Genomic DNA, 15,366 nt, shown 5'->3' with positions numbered 1-15,366 from the left:
CCTTGGGGCTGGGATTGGGAGGTAACACCCACCCCACCCCAAATAACTGGGTGCAACCGTGGAAGAAGTAACCTTTAGGGGTAAGATTGCTATTTAGGGGATTCAATCTACTCTACAATCTCACAAAATTTATAAGACTTTACCAACGATCTAAATTATTTATAAGAAGACAAAAATATGTTCAAGAGGTGACACTGATGGAATGAAAGCTTCTTCATCTTCTATCTAGATTTAAATGTCTTTAGATTTCAATGTTCTTCCTCTTAAAAATCATCTGACCAGGAGCCAAAATATGGAATGGATCAAATTTGATCTTGAGTTCCTCAAATTTCATCCACTGATCTTCACCAAAATGGATTTTCCATTCACTCTCATCTCTCAAGTATGGCATGTATTGTTTTCCACCCATGATCTTCTGATTTTGGCTAAGAAGATGAATTGGAGCTTTTGAAGAAGTTGCAGCATCTATGATCTCCTGATTTTGGCTAAGAAGGGTTTGTAAACTTGAAGATGGTATCGCTGAACGAAGCAATGATACTATGTAAAAGACATCTTCCCCTTCTTCCTCTCTTGGCAATACCACAAACATCTTCTGGTCCCATCTGATCAAAAGAATTAGAACTCTAAATTAATGTTGGAGACACAAACACTTACAAATTATTAATTCATATTCAGATAGTAATACTACACTTACCTGTGTCTAAGAATTGGGTAGATTAGCACTGGTCCATTAGTGGGGATAGCAGAGATGGTTTTGAGCAGAAGGTCTTTAAATGGTTTTATCTGTGATTTTGGTATAAAAACATTAAGCCATGGATGAGGCACTTCCCAAAGTCCTTCATTTCTAAGTTTTTTCTCCTCTTGCTCCACCCGGTTCAGGAAATCAAAGTAGGAGATATCATTAATCTGTGCAGTACTTGATGATGGCATTAGGCTTAATTGTGAAAATACTTGATCCATAACCTGAAAAATAATAATAATAAAAATTAAATGAAAAATTGTTCCTGTTTAGCCCTGAAATTAAATGTGACATATTTAGTACCTCTTGAACAACTGCTGCCTCATTATAGAACAATGCCACTTCAATAATATAATCAGTGGCGGCGGCATCATCGAACCTTGAAGGCTTATTACTTAGTAGTAAATGAGCCAAGGGTTCACTATTATGGTTTAGGTTAATATAACCTTCCACATAATCTACCTCTTTCATTGAAATTAGGGTTTCCTGATCTCTGACAAACAGACTGAAATCACTGTAGTACAATCTTACATGTTTTACCTGCAGATAGAGATCAAAGTAACAAACATTAAATTAATGGAAAAATAATATATATAGTTTGGATTAATCATTTATATATTATCACCAACCATAGGAGGTGCAATCTCTAATATGATCCTTGCTCTTATGATAATACCAAACTGTCCTAATCCACCTAAAACTCCATAGAAAAGTTCAGAATTTTTCTCTTTTGAACAAGTCACAAAATCTCCTCTTCCTGCACTCATAAAAAAAAAACTCCAAACAAGTCAAATCTCCAAGTAACCCAAAATTAAAGATTAATTTATTTAAGAGAAAATAAACTTACCTGTTATTACATCCATTTCAAGAACATTACATATCTGAGGTCCATATTTAAATGTTTGACCACTAATGCCACCAACTGATAGTGTTCCACCCACAGTAAGGAATAAATAATCAGTCCATGATCTTGGTGTTAAACCATGTTTCAGTGTCTCCTTCAAAACATCAATCCAAAGTGCTCCTCCACTAACATCTATGAAGAAATGATCTTTACTTTCCTCTTGATCACTTCTACTAATTTTCATGGAATTGGGTAGACTAGTAATGTCTATAACAATACCATTTGGTGCTTGGGCTTGACCATATATAGAATGGCCTGCACCTCTTGCAGCTACTGTTATATTGTTGTAGATTGGAGATAAAGGTATGGATTTTAGCAAAACAGAGATCTCTTCTGGAGTAGTTGGTTTAAGGACAAATGAAGGTGATTGTTGAATTATTCTTCCAAAATCTAAAGTTTCAGAGGGAGTAGGAGGGTAGAATTGAAGGGGTATTGAATCCATGGTTTGTATATACTGTAGGAATTTTAATTTTCTCCCAATACAAATAAAGTGTGAGAGAAAGAGTAGATTTGATGAGATTGGAAGAAGATTAGTTCATTGAATGAGTAAAAGAGAAGCTGAAAAGAATGAAGAGAAATGTGATGAGACCAGAAGAGGATTTATGCAGGAATGAGTAAAAGAGAAGTAAAGAATACATTTAATGAAGTTTACCAAAAAAAAGATTGTTCTGGGGCTTGGGGTAGCATATGGTTGCAGCAGATAAATAAACCTCCAAAATTGAAGTTTCAGTTTTTCCTAAAAAACATATTGGAATATGGATTGGATTATTCTCCCAAAAATAGACGAAGAGAAAGGGAAAAAAAGATATCAAGAGATACAAAAGAACCAAAGATGGAAGATTTTTAAATGGTGGGTATCACATAAAATTTGAAATAAATCTACTTAATTTGGTATTGTGTAGAGTGTGTAAGTAAGAATGTAATTAATAATGGATGGATGAAAATCAATATTATTAAAAATGAAAGGGGGATTGCTGCCAGGCTGTGTGGCCCCTGAACTAGCGCGGGATCAATGAGAGTACATGTGACATGTCCAGGCATCCAACAGGAGTGAGATTTTTCATTTTACGATTGTGGGACAGCCATTTTGCCCTTCCTCTGTCTGGGTGCAGGCACCATGCAGCCTGGCAGCCTTCTTTTCTGTATTAAAAATCTGTTAGGCTAACTAAATAAACAATGAAAATATCTTGCTCCAAATACATAATTGACATTTTAGATGTCAGATGTCAACCATGGGTCCATTCACATTCTCTCCCCGGCAACTCCCACATAAATAATCGGATGAGCCCCAAGTTTTGGCCTACATATCAAGTTTCAGCCAAAATGGAGTTTGTCAAGTGACAAATAAAACTACGGACTACATTGGGGTGCATGGACATACATAGATGGCTGAGCAAACACAAGGATGCATGTATATACATTGGAGAGTAATTGCTTGCATTTTACTCAATAGTTTGACAAATGGCTAATCTACACCTTGCACTGTCTAGATTAACTATGTGTCAAATCGAAACCAAATTAGAATGCACCATCTCCATAAAATCTCATGTTTATGGATTTTAAATTTTCTATCATTTTGTGTCCATGACATCTCTGGGAATATGTTGGATTCTGTTGCTGCTAGTGAGTCCTTTGTTGAAGTACGGGTGTTCACCCCATAGTCCTTTTCTCGCAGGCAAAGAGGAAGGAAAAATGCCCTGGGTAAACCTCAGCCAATAGGAGAGACACTTGGTAAATTAGGGGCAAAGAACGTTCATTTCAGCTAACTCAACTGACTGTTTCGAGTAACAGTCCATTAATTCCATTTACTTGCCAAGCGGTTTCACAATTCAACGCCAATCAATTCTTACAAGCAGTAACCGTTTCCTTCTCATTTCACGCAACTCAACTCAGGAATGAAGAAGAAACTCATGGATGAACCTCAGTCAATTGGAGAGACTTGGCAGATTAGGGGCAGAGAACATTTCATTTCAGCTAACTTAACTGACTATTTGGAGTAACAGTCCATCCATTCCATTTAGTTGCCAGGCGGTTACACAATTCAATGGCAATCTATTTTTACAAGCTGCAACCGTTTCCTTCTCCTCATTTCATGCAACTCAACTCAGGAATGAAGAAGAAACATCATGGGTGAACCTCAGCCAATTGGAGAGACTTGGCAGATTAGGGGCAATGAACGTTTCATTTCAGCTAACTCAACTGACTATTTCGAGTAACAGTCCATCCATTCCATTTAGTTGTCAAGCGGTTACACAATTCAACGCCAATCAATTCTTACAAGCAGCAACCGTTTTCCCTCCTAATTTGATGTTATCTATTTAGTCTAGAATTTGACATTGCAAAATAGCAATCTTTAAGGCCATTATATATGTTCATAAAATTTGGACCCCATCTAACCTATCATGTGTCAACTATTAAGCAACATAGGAATGCATTCCTAGATGAACCGTCAACAAAATCATTCACGAGTCTTTTTTTTTTTTTTTTTTCTGATAGAGTTTTCCTTAAGTCACGGTGAATAAGAATCTATTCACCATGGGGCTTCAAATGCGTACGAAAGGGTATAGGGAGAGTATTTTGGGTAACATACTAAAACCTTATAGGAGTTTGTGAACCCTCACCCTATTGTGAACCCTAGGATGATGTGTCAGTGTGTCACAACTCACAACTCACAACTTTTCTACATATACAAACCTACCCCTAAGATGCTTCTATATTTACAATCTTACTCCTAAGACAGATAGGATTCTTGGTTATTCTTTTTTTTTTTTTTTTTTTGGGGAGAAGGATTCTTGATTATTCAGTTCCTCCAAAGGTGATATTTCCTTTTATTCAAAAGGAAATATTCCCTATCAAGGATTTTTTAAAGGCTTTTCTATTTCTAGTAAGTTTTGGGACCATAATATTGACTTATTTGTAGGAATCCAATGCACTGAATTTTTCTAGTTCGTAAACTAACTTTTTTTAAAAAAAATCAAACATGAGTGATTCTTCAGTTTGAAGATATATCTGAATATTTCCTTCAAAAATTTTGAAGATGGCAGAAGGGTTTTAATTCAGCCACCTTGGTCTGCAGTTCTCATATTGTACTTTTTATCATTTTTTTTCTTCCTGGTATCTACCTACACTTCTTTAGCCAACTCCTAGATAGTAAACAGGAAATTTTAAGAACACTTCAGCGTGAAAGTTAATTTGCTTATTAAATAAGCTTACAATCCTCTGGTTTTCACCCTTTGTCTTACAAAACCATAAAATTTTGAAGACCTAGATTATGTGTATGTCATAAATCTGAAGATATAATTGTTGGAAAGGATTTCATAAAATCCATATCATTATAGATTAAGTAAATTAATTTGCATAATTTAATGACGGTCTTGGTAGTTCTGCAATTTTAACCTAAAATTGTTCACGATGAGGGATGGGATTGGACAAGCCATTCATATGGTCATCACATTGTGTGTACCTAGAAATAGAGATTTCAGGGGCTCAAATGTGTGTGTACATATGATGTGTATATTGAACAGGATTATACGACAATTTCAAATGTTTGTTATTGTCGGTTGATTTGGAAAAAAACTCATATCTATAGTGTATGGTTGGTCCCTTGACTTGGGTTGGTCCCTTGACTTGAGTGGATCCTTATTGGTGCGATTAAGAAATGTGAATTTTGGCGCACCAACGATTAATGTCTCTTTTAATTATATTCGGTGTATGAGATTCAAAGTTCGACCATATTCGAAAGAAATACCCAACATGGAATCAACTTCCCTAATTGAGAGAATACCAAAGAGAGAGCATGTCTGTAATTGATTGGATACAAATCCGGTACTAGTAGCATATTAGCAAAATTGTTTGCAAAGTTTCAAAAATAATACTATCTATTTATATTTATTTTCACAAACATTTTTGGAAATGTTTTAAAGGTCAAATCGGTATTAGAAAATCTCTACAATGACATTCAATAAATTGGGGTTATGATAGTAAATTCATACGGGCTCTATAGTCTATTATGTGATATCGTATCGTGGGAGATCAACACGTAATTGTTTACTTAATTTGGAAAATCTTGGTTAAATCTACTTGGTTGTGTACATGTCGGTAAGGGTGCTAAAACGGTTCGGTTTTGGTAAACGGTTTCGGTTTGATTTTGACACCCTAACATGTTGGTAAATACCACATTGAGAATGTGGCATTGACTTGACATGTGGCAAACTAGGTAGAATCCAAATGGGATCCTACCCCTTCTTGATTGGTTCAACTCATTAATGTAAGATGTTTATTATTGACCATAGCGCTTTGAATTATATCCATTGGATGAGGATCTTGATGAAAGATGAGCTCTAACATCAAGATTAGGGAGATGATGTGGAAGAAAATCTTTTCTTTACTTTTGGAATTGTGAAACCTTTTTTTATCATGAATTGTGAAAATTCAAATTGCAACTAAATCATACCATAGTTGGATTTGATCCATAAAGGTAAGATTTGAGAAAGATTTGTGATTGGCTCTATTTTGGAAAGCCAAATCATAAAATATTCTATGAGCAAGAGAACGTTATCTGGACATGTGGCCCTGCACCAACGCGGGATCCAATGAGTGTATACGCGCAAGCATCACAGGGGACTGGATTTCCACCTTTCCATCTGAGCGGGGCAGTCATTTCGCATCCCCTGTGTCTAGGCGCAGGGGTCACGCGAGCAGGTAGCATTCTTTTCTCCATATTCTGTAAAGAGTTTTTAGAAAATTAATTGAGAATATAGTATATAAACAAGATAAGTCTTATGCCAATTCTAATAATTACTCTCTCTCCTAAGAGATCTGATTCTCCTGTCTTTCCCAATCGATCTACCCCTCTCCCTCTCCCTCTCCCTTGTGTTTGAGTGTGTGAGGTTTTTTTTTTCTTTTGTTAAAGGTCAGCAAAATATTAGAGAAAAATAAAAGAACATTTACAAAGAATGACTGAAAGAACAACCGAAAAGAAACTCCCAAAGAAACTATCTATTTATCTTTCACTTTGCCAAAGATAAAAGACAGATTCTAGAAATCTTTACACAAAAAGAGGCATTCAATAGTGTGTGAGGTTAAGTATAAAGATTTTATTAAAACCCGTGCTCTTGGAGGTGGCCGAATTGAAGGGAAAGAAAAGCTACGGTGGTACATTACCCAAAAAATAACAAAAAGGCTATGGTGGTAGGAAGAACTGTTCATGGAAGAGCTAAGGTACGTGGAGGGTTTGATTAGACAGCTACAAGAGAATGCTAACAATCTTGAAAAGCAGTTTGTGCGTCTTAGGAAAATCAATCGGTGTATGATCTTGCATACAAGAATCATTTCTTTCATTTGCACTGTGCTCATTGGAAACAAGTACAACTTATACATGTTCAAATGAATGTTTCACAAAGGATGTGAAAATTTGAACATCCATCCAGTTTCTCTACAGAACTTGACAAATTAATTGTGAAAGCTTGGGCACAGATTTGACTGCGCAGGTCCTCTATGCATTCCTGAGATATTGATGAAAGGGCAAACTTAAAAGTTGTTAACCTCCACAGGTAAATGTCAATTGCTGCACACTTACTATCACCTGCATCCATATAACCACCATTAGGGAGTAGGAACAACACTAAAGCAATAATTCAAAATAGAGTTAAGATGCTCCTTGCTCCTATAGGGAAGTCCTCTTGAGCTGACAAGCAGTCAAAGATTAAGAGACAGATACAAAACATAGATATAGAGTGGGCATTTTCATGGAGGTGGGCAGTGGGATGTGTCTAGTTACATATCCTATCTGATGTGATGCTACCAGATAGGACAGGGATTCCCCCGACGTAGAAAAGACGTTCCTGTAGCAGATTTCCTAAATGGAGAAAGATTGAAGTAAAAAAATGTGGGAGTTCATTTGTTAAATGTTTTCTCTCTCTAACAAGTTTTAGAACTGTGATTTAGGTTTGTTTGTTAGAATCCAATGCAGTGATCTGCTCTGGTTTATAGAAAACCTAGTTAATCAAGGATGATCTACTCATGAGTTCGTTTTTTAAAATATTTCTTCCAAAGGAAAGAAAGATTGCTGTCAAAGAGTCCTGGACTTATGAAAAATAAGGACCCTGGTTATTTTGGATCAAATAATCTGAACAGAAGATCATTGCAAAGATACAATAGAATAATGCAAAGGAATGAAGGAAGCATCTTACAGTCTAGCATTGAGACAGATAGAGAAAGATAAAAGTTAGAAAAGGAAAGCTGTAAAACATCTCCAACATTTAAGAATATCTTGGGATTTGATGAGTTTTAGCAAATAAGTAAACAAAGCCATGATACAATTGAAAAAAAATAATAATAAATGAAGATTTGGAAGCCTAGACCATAAAGTCAAGGAAAATGTTAACTAGGGGACACAGGGTCAGCCATATAGAGGACCCCCAAATTGGATTCACTCTCATGGAATAATAAGTTCTAAGAAAATGGAAATGAAATAGAAGATACCGTGTGACCTGGTCCAATTTGGAGGGTCCAGATAGCTGCCCTGGGTCATCCTAGCACTGTTCTAAAGTCAATCAGGAACCAATGAGTTCTAAGAAAATGGAAATGAAATAGGAGATACTGTGTGAACTGGTCCAATTTGGAGGGTCCAGATAGCTACCCCGGGTCATCCTAGCACTGCTCTAAAGTCAATCAGGAACCAATGAACCTTGATCACAAAAAAAAAATATTGAAACTTTCTGCATTTGGTATGCATTCTAGGTCGATAATGCATCTTCCAAGAAAGCATACCAAAGGCAGCCTCAGACTTCCAGCCATAATCTTAAACATCTGGAACCACTATTTATTTAATAGAGTATTTTTCATCTCATCTTCTCAACCTCAACATCTTGTGGGTCCCAGGCACACCACCCCCTAAGTTCTCAACTCTAAATCATGTTAAAGAGGATGAACTATACAACTATACTTTGAAAGCGTTTGGAATCGTATAGTGGACTTTTTAAAATTAAGGTTGTGATTGGTATGACTTCTTGGAATGCATTATCAACCTACAATGCATTCCAACTATGCATACCAAATGCAGCAGAATCTGCTGGTGTGTTAAGCTAAAATGACCATGCATTCCTCAAAAATACAAGAAGTTGGGGAGGGGGGGGGGATGAATAATTCTGAGATTTACATGTCCTATCTCGGGAACATTGTCCCTCCAAATCAGCAAGAAAGACTGATGTAGGCAGGGATTATAAACCCAAAAACATGAAGTAACCAACAATAGTACCATAGCCCCTTGTACAGAAGTACATCAAATGCTAGACTAAACTGCTGGAGATGCTCCAGCATCAGAGACTCAACATGGTCTGCAACATAAACCAGTTTATGAATTACACCTAAAACACACTACTAATGAGCTGAATTGGTCTATAGAAAACCTCAAATTGCACCCTTCAAACTTCAAACTTCAAGTGTGATCTGGGTGCTTTGACTATACTGCTAAAGAATGCTAACAATCCCAAGAGAACAGTTCACTCATCATACTCATACAATGAATATCAAAGGTGATGGTCTTTTCAGTGGATGCAACATCAATAACTTCATTAAGGCATAACTAATAACCATCAATCTAACTAGACAATATGCATTGTGCTTATTCAATACAAGTACAACATCACTATTCAGTGCTTTTTATGGTCACTGAGAATTCCATGTTCAAGTGAATGATAAATAAATCACATGAAAAGTCTGAATATCCACACACCTTAGGCACAGATCAGACTGCACAAGTCTTCCATTCTTTCTCGAGAGATGTTTGTGAAAAGGTAAACTCGAAAGTGGTCATTACTTTTACAAGTAAATGTCAATCTCCCCGGACTTACTAGGACCTGCACACGTGTAGGCGGTGTAGCCACCATTAGCATTGAAGATTATGTTAGGCATTTCTTTCTTTCTACATAGAACAACTCTCAAGGCTCTCAAGGCATGAACCATCCAAAATTCCTGGACATGATAAAACTAAGATATGGAATGGACATTTTCAAGGAAATGTTTGGAGAAGCATGAGTGAATACTTAGCTGATATAAGACAATAAAAAATTATCAGGATTCAGCATTAAAGTTTTATTCTATTTTCTGTTTGTATTATCCATTTTAATACGCGAGTTGGAACATGGTTTCATAAGATTAGTTAATCGTATCCTAAATTGCATTATTCCTGGATTGTTTCAGTTTCTTTTATTAGGTTTGGAACTGCAAAGCATATTGAAAATCCCAAATGAATTATAAGAAAAATATTTCCTCTAAGCAAGCTGCCCTCCTTTCTGTCCAGGAATTAGTTTTGCTCTGTTCATGCTTTATGTTTTTCTCAGAAATGGTAACAAACATATACCTCACAAGAGCTTGGTTTTTCATTGCAGCTCCACCTTCTAGAGGGGACACAATCAACATAATGACACCAACTGCAGTACTTATTTGCATCCACACCATGAAGGACTGCCAGGAGACTTACTGTGAAGCTGCAGGAGAAGGTCTTCTTCTTGTAAGATCTCAGCATATCTATTGGTATATGCAGAAAAGGATGATAAGAATAGATTTCAGATAGCTTGTGGAAAATTAACTCACAGAAGAGCAAAGAGAACAAGAGAGAGAGTCCTCTGCACGGGTTTGTCCACTTTGTTCCTGAATTTAACAGAACTTTTGACTTTATACTCAAACAGGCCTTCTTTAGTTTGAGCCACTTCCACAAGCTGAGGATTGAATAGAAGCACAAACCCGAGAAGAAACCCAGATAGAAGTCCCCCAATATTTGAAAAATTGTCAATATGTGGTAGCAAACCAAGAATGAGATTGCCAGTTGTAATAATAAAAAGTGACACCAGTGCCACAACCTGTGATCAGCACAGAAAAACTGAATTAAAGGGAGAAAACAGAAGGAAAATGGAATCCAAAGGCAAGAGGATAACCTTATCACTGTAAACTTCCCAGTTCCGAATAATGCCAGAAAGCATCGAACCAATTAATCCAAAGAGAGCAGAAGAGGAAGCAACAGCTGGGCTATTATGGACAAAAAGTGCCGAGGTCAAACCACCAAGAACAGCAGAGAATGTATAGATTATCCCAGTCCTCACTGCAAAACAGAAGCAAAGACACAGTTAATAGCTCGACCCACCCTAAGATCCAGAAAATTTAATTATTTGAATGCTAAAAGCTCACATGGTCCAAACTCCTGCTCCAAGCGAATGCCGATTAAGAGAATACATGAAAGGTTGATGATAAAGTGGATAGCCCCTGCATGCAACAAAAGACATGTAACAAGACGCCATGTTTGATGCTGTTGAATCACCAGGGCCCGCCGAATAGCCCCCATTGCGGTCAACCTGGAGAAAGAAAAGTTTCTAAAGCTGACGAAATTGCCAATACTGTGAACCAGCATATGTGAAAAAGCCTTGAATCGATAAATTGGAATCCATAATAGTCAGCACCTTCTAGCATTCATTTTCATCATTAGAAGCAAACTTTTCAGTAGACTTACTTACCATAGAAGTTTCCTTATGATTAAACAATTAAGAAATATCGAATGTCTAATAACAAGAAATACCCAAAGAAACACAGCCATTTGTCAGGAATCCATAATTTCTGATTTCTACAAATTTAAGAACTAGGTAGACTAGAACAGTAAAGAGTCCAAAGAAAAGCATATCTGCACAAAAGGTGAATTTTAAAACCGTTCTACAGTGCAAGGCTCTCTCTTAGCTCCAGGGTCTGATCTTGTTTTCAATGAAACAGGTCATCCGATAGAGAATATAGAAAATACAGAACCCGTAAAGATCAAAGTAAGCCAAACATAATTGATTGAACCTGAAATAAACCTAAAAATATTATCTGCAAATAGTTTTTAACGAGAAGCAAGAAAGATTCAAAAGAGATGGACTTACGTGGACGATGATGGACCAAGGGCGGGATTCTCCCAAAGGGGTTGAAACGAGAACCTTCCCAGAAATTTCAGCAGACAATCGCCATTTGAATTGGTCCAGCAATTATTGACAAACATAGTTGCAGCAAAGGCCACAATGTGGAGAAACACAAAGAGGGAAATAACCCAGGTGTTCTTCTTCCTCTGTGAGCGAGACCTCAACAACAGAGTCCTCTGTTCTAGCAATACTTCATCTGAGAAATCAAAGGAGATGAAGGGAGGTGGTTCTTGAGGCTTAATTTCGATCTGTGACCGGTCATTGATTGTCTCCGCCATGGGAATTTCAAGAAAATCTTTAGTGCGTCTCTGAGATGAACGATTACTAACACTTAATTCTCCATTTTCTTAAACCCTGTTTTCGTTCCAAGAAGAAGAAGAGAACGAGCAAAAGTGACGAAACGAGACGAGACGAAGTGAGGTTTGATTCTCTTCTTATTAGTTCTTTCTAGAACGAAATTGTGATTTTGGCGGGAAATTCCGTTTGTTGGAGTTCTTTTTTTTTCGGTGGAAGTTAGAAGGGAGTATTTCTAATGCTTGAATTAAATATATTTAATCTTTTTTTTTTGTTTGTTTTGGTAAAGCACTATATTTAATCCATTGAATATTGTAAAGTGGGAAAATTATCCCCTCCCGTTCCTCTAATAGGGGGTGGTGGACCCCACCTGGGCAGAGGGTTAGGGCAGGGGTAGGATGGTCATTCCAGTCCCTCTTGTTATAGAAACTGGGGAATCGGGCCGGGCAGGGAACTAGAGGAGATAAAGATCCTTGTAAAGTGGGAAGAGGTAAGATCCCATTGCATATATCACTTAATCCAGACACCATGTAATATTAATTAGGGAGAAAGAACGCTAACCGGTGTTGTGTCTGGGCGTGTACCTGCACCCAAACACAGCCCGACACGAAAAGACCGACAATGCCGCTGGTCCTTTCCGCCTTTCTACGGGGTAGTACCAGTCTTTTTGCATCGAGTTGTGTCTGGGTGTAAGTACACACCCAGGCTGAGCATTGGTTAGCGTTCTTTCTTCCAATTAATTAATTTCATTAATATTACAAATTCACGATTTAATCAAATTAATTGCATATCAGTCCCTCTACTAAAACAATAACACCCTCTACTAAAAGAATAACACATAATGGACTGTAAGAATATCATTTAAGGGTAAAGGTTGGGCATGTCAGCATTGTGCCCAGCCTGAGTCTGTCTCTCTCTCACCCCTATGGAAATGATAGCCCTATCCTCCCTATCCCACCCTCTCCATTGAGAACAACTACTACCTCCAAGAAAGCTAGTGGCGTGCCCAACCCTATCCCATAATTTAACGCCAAGAGCGTCAATGCAGAGATTATGTGTTAGTGATTGGATGAAAACATTTAATAAAATAAGGGAAAATGATGTACAAACTATCGGGTGTAGGTACAAAGAGACAAGATTTGGGGTTCATTTGACCCCGAAGCGTACCACTCCCAAGGAGAGAGGGTAAATGTTTGTTGGGTTCGAGGAGCCGCTACGTAGATAAGAATTTAGGACCTATAAATGCCTTCTCATTTTTAGAGAGAAAAAGAACTCCAACAGATAAGGCTTCAGTCTACCCAAATCTATGGGTAAGCTCGAGGTAAAGGGCTAGGAAGATGTTAGGCACCCGATCCACCCGGCCGGAGGCCAATCTCTTTCTATTTAGACTATTCCTAGTTGCTTACTAGTCATATATACTATCATGTGAATACAAAGAAACTAACCCTAGTTAAAGTTGCTTAGTTAGAAAGCAAGTAAAGCATGTGTGACTATTTATACTAACTATGTATTGTATACACTATCATGTAATATGTAAAAGCATGATAAAAATGATATTAGACATAGTATAGGCTATATTAACATAGTAATTCTATAAAGCATGTAAAATTATGCTAATCATGGTATTCTAAATAAATTATATCTAAGAAACCCTGGTTAGGCTGAAACCCTAATCAGGGTACTTGAGTAGTTGATTAAATAATTTAATTACCTACATTAAATTAAAGCTAATTAATAGTGGGTTAGAGAAAAAGTAATTTATAGTTAACTTAAAACTAAATAAACTATTAATTATTTAATTAAAATAAAAGAGAAGACAAAGAGCGAGGAATACCTATATTTTTCAAAATAGGCCTCACAAACTCACTTCTACAGAGTTCTAACGCTCTCGTTGAATCTGTGACGAAATCCTGACTCTGGGGATATTTTCTCCTTTTCCTCATTTTTTCAATAATTTTATATATTTTTCTGGTCTTGCAGCTGTATTTCTGAAGGCTTTTTTTTTTTTTAATTAAGGGGGTATTTATCGTATTTTCAAAATCCTAAAAATCAGAAATTCCAAGCCTTAGGCGATGTGGACTTGGAATCTCACAAAACGACAGAATTGGTGCTTAATTCAACCCTGAACCAGCCCAAAAGAAAACCCTAAAACAGAATCTTTTCCGTGAAAACTTTGGACAGTAATACCTCTAAAACCAATGGTACAAATTTGATGAATCATATATCGTTGGAAAGGTCTCTTCAAGTACTATCCAATGATATAGAGATAAGATGCAAATTCGTCAAGGAACACCGTCAAAACTGTGTCCAAAAATAATTTACATAAAATAACGATCAAACGGTGTTGTCTTCGCACCACAATATTGACTCAGCCCTAAAATGATAAAATATTCATCCTAGAAGTTTTGGTCAAATTCAAAAATATTAAGGCACCAAGATATACCAAAGACAAAACAATCATTTTTGCCACACCATCTTTGAGAGCAATGCCAAAGTCAATTCATCATTGTCCCAAAAATCCTCCAGGTGACAAAATCCAGTATCTACAGAATGTCCTCTTTGAATGAAAATACATAATAACAAAAGTCAAAACCAATCAAGGACAAAAGCATTTAATTTAGAGAACTAAATTACAGTAACCTCCTGCAGTACTGTCTCATACTCAACAATCTTTTTGTATGGACCATGTTCTTCTCAAGTTTTTTTTTTTTTTTTTGGTGCAAGGCCCACTATGGGGGTAGGCAAGGGACTCACTGAGAGGCCAGATAGGAGACCAGGAGGACCACTTATTGTTACACTACTAACTACCTACTACTATTACTTAGAGAGGGTGGGGGTAGGAGGGGTCGCACACAAAACCTCTCCCTGGACTTACGCTAGTCGCTAGACCTCCACTGGCTAACTGCCGCCCTGAGCTAGAAGCTCATCCCCCTGTTCCTCTCAAATTTTAACTATAGTAAATTGAATATATGAAAAACATCATGCGGGGAGATAAAAGAAATTCGATCCATGACATATGTAAGCAGATCTCAACTCAATCTTAACATCACTTTGACAAACACAATATGAAATAACATTGATAGGTCAGCCCTAAGATTTACGTCTAAACAAGATAGTGAAGTCAGAAATCATCTAACACATGCATGTCCTGCACTAGATAAAAAAATATATATACAAATACTATGAGCACTTGTATAATATGGCACATTGACTACTCCAATCCCTTTCTGCAACTGGCATGTAAAGCTAAGCATCACCAAAAGAAACTTCATTCCCATACGTTGCACAAAGGTATGCAAAGATACACCACACAGGCAATAACACGAATCATTTTTAACCATGCACTGGACAGTAGAGCAAGTTATGTTATCAGTAATGGTTAAATTCTAAGAGGAAGACAGTAAATTACTGGCCTGATTCTTCTTCAGTAGTTCATAACAATTGGATTCAATAAACTTCCAACTCCTGAAGAAAACAAAAAATTA

At 36.9% G+C, this 15,366-nt stretch overlaps 2 protein-coding genes across 3 annotated transcripts; both read right to left on the bottom strand.

Annotated features, from left to right (window-relative positions):
* Positions 1-235: 235 nt before the first annotated feature.
* LOC122654960 (cytokinin dehydrogenase 3-like) lies at positions 236-2,092 on the bottom strand. Its single transcript, XM_043849214.1, has 5 exons — positions 1,587-2,092; positions 1,369-1,496; positions 1,043-1,279; positions 695-963; positions 236-602 (listed from the first exon to the last, which is right to left on the bottom strand). Exons 1-5 carry the CDS (start codon positions 2,083-2,085, stop codon positions 242-244), a joined length of 1,494 nt encoding a protein of 497 aa, XP_043705149.1. The 5' UTR covers positions 2,086-2,092; the 3' UTR covers positions 236-241.
* Positions 2,093-6,931: 4,839 nt separating this feature from the next.
* Positions 6,932-11,986, bottom strand: LOC122654795 (RHOMBOID-like protein 8). 2 transcript variants are annotated; one of them, XM_043849052.1, is made up of 7 exons: positions 11,552-11,986; positions 10,830-10,993; positions 10,574-10,743; positions 10,239-10,498; positions 10,006-10,132; positions 9,377-9,502; positions 6,932-7,227 (listed from the first exon to the last, which is right to left on the bottom strand). In XM_043849052.1, exons 1-6 carry the CDS (start codon positions 11,863-11,865, stop codon positions 9,380-9,382), a joined length of 1,158 nt encoding a protein of 385 aa, XP_043704987.1. In that variant the 5' UTR covers positions 11,866-11,986; the 3' UTR covers positions 6,932-7,227; positions 9,377-9,379. The 2 variants fall into 2 exon arrangements, with proteins under 2 accessions (XP_043704987.1, XP_043704986.1); XM_043849051.1 differs by having other exon boundaries at positions 10,239-10,504; positions 10,580-10,743.
* Between the last annotated feature and the right edge of the window lie 3,380 nt (positions 11,987-15,366).

This window comes from Telopea speciosissima, chromosome 3 (assembly GCF_018873765.1).
Source record: "Telopea speciosissima isolate NSW1024214 ecotype Mountain lineage chromosome 3, Tspe_v1, whole genome shotgun sequence".
NCBI lineage: Eukaryota > Viridiplantae > Streptophyta > Magnoliopsida > Proteales > Proteaceae > Telopea > Telopea speciosissima.
The sequence above is the reverse complement of the archived record's forward strand: the minus strand, read 5'-3'. Positions and strand labels throughout refer to the sequence as shown.

Excerpts from the sequence above, each read along its gene's own strand:
- LOC122654960 (XM_043849214.1), bottom strand. The coding sequence starts at position 2,085 with ATGGATTCAATACCCCTTCAATTCTACCCTCCTACTCCCTCTGAAACT. Across the intron at positions 1,497-1,586 it reads TGAAATGGATGTAATAACAG|GAAGAGGAGATTTTGTGACT; the intron begins GTAAGTTTATTT and ends TTATGAGTGCAG. Across the intron at positions 964-1,042 it reads AGGCAGCAGTTGTTCAAGAG|GTTATGGATCAAGTATTTTC; the intron begins GTACTAAATATG and ends ATTATTTTTCAG.
- LOC122654795 (XM_043849052.1), bottom strand. The coding sequence starts at position 11,865 with ATGGCGGAGACAATCAATGACCGGTCACAGATCGAAATTAAGCCTCAA. Across the intron at positions 10,994-11,551 it reads CTTGGTCCATCATCGTCCAC|GTTGACCGCAATGGGGGCTA; the intron begins GTAAGTCCATCT and ends TTCTTTCTCCAG. Across the intron at positions 10,744-10,829 it reads GGAGCAGGAGTTTGGACCAT|TGAGGACTGGGATAATCTAT; the intron begins GTGAGCTTTTAG and ends TCTGTTTTGCAG.